The sequence below is a fragment of the Thermobia domestica genome, chromosome 16 (genome assembly GCF_964235325.1).
Source record: "Thermobia domestica chromosome 16, izTheDome1.hap1.1, whole genome shotgun sequence".
Classification (NCBI taxonomy): Eukaryota; Metazoa; Arthropoda; class Insecta; order Zygentoma; family Lepismatidae; genus Thermobia; species Thermobia domestica.
The window spans coordinates 17,983,304-17,989,303 of record NC_137469.1 but is presented as its reverse complement, the minus strand read 5'-3'; the positions used below and the strand labels follow the sequence as shown (position 1 = coordinate 17,989,303).

The 6,000-nt window shown below is 35.5% G+C and overlaps 1 protein-coding gene across 2 annotated transcripts in view; it reads right to left on the bottom strand.

The window, feature by feature from the left end:
- Nucleotides 1-731: 731 nt before the first annotated feature.
- Nucleotides 732-6,000, bottom strand: part of LOC145672935 (very long chain fatty acid elongase 7-like) — a 163,128-nt gene continuing 157,859 nt past the window's right edge. For both annotated transcript variants that reach the window (XM_081742161.1, XM_081742162.1), the window contains exon 8: nt 732-4,389. In XM_081742161.1, the coding sequence (XP_081598287.1) occupies nt 4,195-4,389 (195 nt within the window). In that variant the 3' untranslated portion in view covers nt 732-4,194. The remainder of the gene's footprint in view (nt 4,390-6,000) is intronic.

The following is a 6,000-nucleotide window of genomic DNA, read 5'->3' as shown; positions in this document are numbered from 1 at the left end:
TGCTGCGCAATTTGAGGTCAGTTGGAGCAACGAAATGGCCGTGAGCAGACTTTGTGTTACTCCGCGTAGCAAATATTTGTGTAACAGCCAGGAAGATTCAGGCTGCCATTGCTGACTATGCTTTCCACCTGTTGAATCATCCTCCCTACAGTCCGAACATGGACCCTAGTGACGATTTCCTCTTCTGAGACCTGAAGAAACACCTGCGGGGACGCCGATTTTCGTCGGACAACGAGGTCCAATAAGCTGTTATCCAGTGGTTTGGCCATGACAAAGACTATTTTTTGTATGGGATTTCTTCGCTGCCGACAAAGTAGCAACGGTGCATAGACCTCTATGAGAAATACATCGGAAAACAGTGATGACCAGGTGAGCCTTTCTGCATTCCTTCCTGTCTAGGTAGATAACTTACTAGACGCCCCTTGTATATAAGTTAAGTTCCTTGCCCAAATAAATGGATAAAATAAAACAATACACTACCCAGATATTTCTTCTCAATGATATATATATTTAAAATTGTGCCTTAGATACATGGCAGAAGTACAAACTATCAACTTAAAATGCTGAATAGTACATACATTTTTGAGCACAGCTCAATATATATGTATCCAAAACAAAGCGTACATAAAATAGGTATACTTTATTTGACAAAAGCAGTATATTTCAGTCACAACTAGATTATTGTTTATCACCACATTATTTTAAGTATAAACTGGTATATAAATCAACTGTTTTCTTTTAAAAAAGATAGTCTTGTAAAGTGAAAAATGTGTGTGATACAAAGGTAATAAATTATTCCTTATTAAACAAAATACTGCAAAGAATTATTTCCGTAAAATCATTGGCGGCGCGATAAACATAAGTTTAACAGGCGCAGCAATGGAAGACAAGACAGAAAATTCTTGTGATAAAAGCAAAATACAAAGGGACATTGCTCTATCATATCCCGTAGTAGCACCACCTCTGCCATAAATATATTTTAAAAAAAAACTATGTTTAAATTAATAAGTATGTTGAAAAGAAAATATCTAAGTAACAGTTTAGATGTTCTCTTCCATTAGGTTACTTTGGTATAATGAATGTGTAATGGGAAACATTGTTATTCCCTTCTGTTTAATCCATACAGTAGCCAAACAGATTCATATATTAATCCAGGACCGGACTAAAGGGGCTTTATGGGGAATCCACTCTGATCAAAATCTCAGCTGTTTGTTGAAAAAGAATCATACAAAATACAATCATCGTCATAAGATAAAATATGACCAGAAATATGAAACATATTCCTTTAGCTTTCCTACTATACTTTTACAGAAATGTATTAGGCGAAGTGAGCAGAAGCCACAATTTTTTAATAGCTTCGGGCCTCCAGATGGTTTAATCCAGCCCTGTATTAATTCATTCACGTTTTGTCGTTAAGTGCGAAACTAACGTTCGATCTGACTTAAGATTTTTTAGTAACACAAAACTACATTGTTAAATTAAAACTGAAAGTCAAAATAAACTTGAAGGAAGGAAACTTGCTCCGAAGTTATCCGAGGTAGGTTTTCCACTTTTATCTGGCAACCATGAAATTGAAAATGTTTCGTTGTACACTATAGATATAATATTTCGTTGTAGACTGTACACATAGATTAGTAACATTAATATAATGAAAATACTAATTAATGCGCTGCTACTTGATAAATACAAACTTATATTAAAGCCTTATATATATTTGCGCTATCTAAATATTACACTGAAATTTAGTACAAGGGCAATTTCAATCTTACACTACCGGCAATTTTCCATTGCAGTGAAGTTGACTAAAAAATAGAGCTCCGTAAGTTCTATATGGAAGAATTTAAAAAAAAAATATATTACACTATGGAATTAATAACACTAACTAGATGAAACTTATTATAGTAATAACCTAATTTCCAATACAAAATATCTTATTGTAAAACAGAAGCTTTTAAATTCCATGATTGTTGTGTTGTAAAACAGGAGTTCTTAAATTCCATAATCTCATCATTGTTGTGTTGTGCAGCCTTGTTTGTCTCATTCATGAAGCGAACAATACCATCCATATCCTTGAAGCACCACTTACTATACTAATATCCTCAGATAAAAACAGACAATATAATAACACTTTTCCATATTAATTCATTTGTTTTCCAGGATTTCAAATTCTAATAATGTATTTATACTCTGTCGAGGAAATTTTCATTTAAACCCATTTGAATACATCAATTTATGAATACAATTTATTAAGTTTAAAGTAACCGGATTGACTTCATTTCAAGAAGTAAAATAAAGCTCATCCATCGTTTTGAAGTCACCCTATTTTACTCTACTGTACATGTTAAAACTGCACTATCTTTCCCTACAAACACAAAAAAATGTAACTTACTTTAATCATTTGAATAACTTGATGATAATACATCCTAATTCTTTTGATTTTAATCTGAATTTTTTCTATATATATACACACATACACACACACCGTGTTCCAAAAAGAATGACCTGATTTTGAACGGTAATAATTATGGAACATGACACGTGCCAGGAAGGAAATGAGTGTTGTTTGTATGGGCGTGGCCTAGAGTTTCAGAAAATCGTCGTTAGATGGCAGTCAATGTGTCTTCTCAGTTTACAGTCAGTCAGAAGTAAGATGGCGTTCGCTCAACAGAAGTAGTTTTGTGCTGCAGTTTGCAAAGACTGAGTCAGTGATTTCGGTTCAGCTTGCTTTTCGTTGGCGTTTTGACATTGATCCGCCTGCACCCAAAAACATTCGTACCTGGTATCGCTAATTTGAAGAGACAGGATGTTTGTGTAAACTTCTGTAAACACAGATACAATGTGTAAAAGATTTTGACTTACGTAGTACACTAGTACAGAACCAAGCCACCGCAAGCGCTAGCGACAATTGCAGCAAAGATGGCTGTCTTTACTAGTCCCGAGCGTGCTAGCTGTGTGTTTTGGTTTGAAGAATCCAAGTTTGCGACAATTGTGCAACGTAATTTTTTTGCACAAAGTATGGCAAAGATCCTCCCAGTAGGCGTACTATTTATTAGTGACATAAGTGTTTTTATTGAAACTGGATGTTCGGTAAGACACAACAAATCTTCAGGTCGTCTGAAGACGTTGTAGAGAAGGTGAGACTAATGGAAGCCACATCACTAATGGAATCTATATTGAACATCTTTAGGTATAAGGTAAGAAACTTGATGTATTTTACTACAAAATGCATAGGCGCCAACTTGAAGAAAATATTGGGGGGAGACAATGAATAAATATATCATCATATTCAGCCGTTTTCTATCAACTGCTTGTAGAATGCCTCCTTCCCCCCAGTTCTCGGTAAGCTACATCCACTCCGCTGAATCCAAATTTCACGACCTAATGCCAAATTTGCCTAAAGGCTGTAAAACAAATTCAAGTTCAAAATTTGGGAACTTCACTGCAAGTTTGCGCCAACATTGACCTTCATTTGTCATATCAGTGTTGCCAGAGTGTTGCTCCTTGAAGCTTCAGTGCTCCATTAAACACAGTTTTGAAAATGGTGTTTTCTATCGAATTAAAAGGCTCTTCTTATATTGAATTAAAAGCACGACGAAGTTTACGACAAAAATTCTTGCTCCTCTTTGTTAATTCTTCCTTGACTGGATTATATTGGAGGGGCGAGGACCCCACCTATAAATATTGGGGGGCCAAAAATGTCTTCTTCCCCCCACCCCCAAAGTCGGCGCCTATGACAAAATGACATCAAAACCACGTCTGCAGGCGAAATAAATAAATCAATAGGAGTCTTCAAAGTTGTAAAATCCTTTTGGATACACCTTGTAGTTATAAGAAATACAACCAAAAATATAATCTTTATGAAAGGCAATTGCACAGTGTACAAATAAATGAAGTATCACGTTAGCATCAACTAATGACTAAGACACGCACACTTTATATTAAATAAATCGTTATGTGGCATAAGTGTTGATTAGGTACACTTTTCTTAAAAAGAGAGTCCTTAATTAACCTGAAATGCTCATACGACAATCTTTTCAGTCTATATAAAACAGAAGAAATATTGATAATATAAATTACACACTTTTATATACATATCGTTGCCTTTGAGGTAACGTGTTCTACAAACACACACACACATAAAAAAAAGATCTCAGTCCACTTAATACTATATTCAAAATACATATAAAAAGAGTCTCATTTGACTTTGGACTCATTTTGATTTGAGGTTATTTTCTTTGAGCTCTTTCTGTAAGCCAATCTGTAGAAGTTGAAGAACATGAAGAAGAAGATGACGGATTGAACTGTAACGACGCTAATGACTGGCTTTGGGTAGTTGCAAGGGAAGATATAAACTTGCAGAGAGTGGACAAACACCATTGCAAATTGAACCTGCAATTTAAAAAATAAATGGACACAATTAGAAAATAGCATAGGTAATTCAATAATGTATTTCAATTCAGTTTAAATACCACATCTAGTCCTTATCAAAAGACAAAAGTTCACAACAATAACACGTTCAAGACAAGAACAAAATACATAAAACAGATTTTGTATCTTAATATTTTTTTGTATATTATTATTAAAATACAGTAATAATGATATACAGGTTGGCCCATAATTTTGTATATGGTGTCTGTATTATTTGTAATTCTGGACAAAAAGTTTCGATACGACAGCACTGCGTAGCCTGAAAGTGGGGATAACGGTCACTGGATTTAGAACCATTAGCGTATGCTAGAAAAGGATGGTGGAACGGTTATCTCTGGAACAGCATGTGTGTTTGTATTCTAACTAACTAACTAACTCTATGGCCTGTGGAACCCGAAGGTTCAATGCCGCGTTCACAAAAGATCTCCACTGACTTCTATCCTTATCTAACTGCATCCAGTTTCTACTTTGTATTCCAATCTCTGCGAAATCCATCTTAATATTGCCCTCCCATCTGCGCCTAGGTCTTCCTAATGGTCGTTTTCCGATTGGTCTTCCAGTCAAGACTTTGAAAGCGTTTCTACTTTCTTCCATTCTAGCTACATGACCCGCCCACCTAAGCCTCCTAGACTTGACGACCCTAATAATGTTGGGTAAACCGTATAAATTATGTAGTTCCTCGTTATGAAGTTTCCGCCATTTTCCATTCCCGTTCCTCTTGGGTCCGAATATTCGTCTCAGGATCCTGTTCTCAAATACTTTCAGTCTATGTTCTTCCCTCAGAGTAAGCGACCATGTTTCGCAACCATACAGAACAACAGGCATGATTATCGTTTTGTATATTTTAAGCTTCAGATTCCTCGACAGAATTCGCGACGACAAGAGATTTTGAACCGAATAGTAACACAGTGTTTTAAAGGACAAAGCATATCAGCATCATATACGTGATTTGGCTGAACTATGGGAAGCTATCACAGAAGAGTTCCACAGGATACAAGTATAGGTCTGTGAAGCTGCTTGTGACAACGTCGCTCTTCGTCTCCAGGCATGTAGCGATTTGAATAGTGCATTGGTTGACCATGCCATGGAGAACAGAGATTGAAATTCTTGTAACGAAAGGTATGAGAGTAATATATTTATGTTCAATTTTATGTTCAAGTTATGTTACTAGTTTCTTTACCACAGTCTTTATGTTCAGGTTATGTTACTAGTTTCTTTACCACAGTCTTTATGTTCAAGTTATGTTACTAGTTTCTTTACCGCAGTCTTTATGTTCAAGTTATGTTGCTAGTTTCTTTACCGCAGTCTTTATGTTCAAGTTATGTTGCTAGTTTCTTTACCGCAGTCTTTATGTTCAAGTTATGTTGTTAGTTTCTTTACCACAGTCTTTATGTTCAAGTTATGTTACTAGTTTCTTTACCGCAGTCTTTATGTTCAAGTTATGTTGCTAGTTTCTTTACCGCAGTCTTTATGTTCAAGTTATGTTGTTAGTTTCTTTACCGCAGTCTTTATGTTCAAGTTATGTTGCTAGTTTCTTTACCGCAGTCTTTATTTTCAAGTTATCTTTCTAGT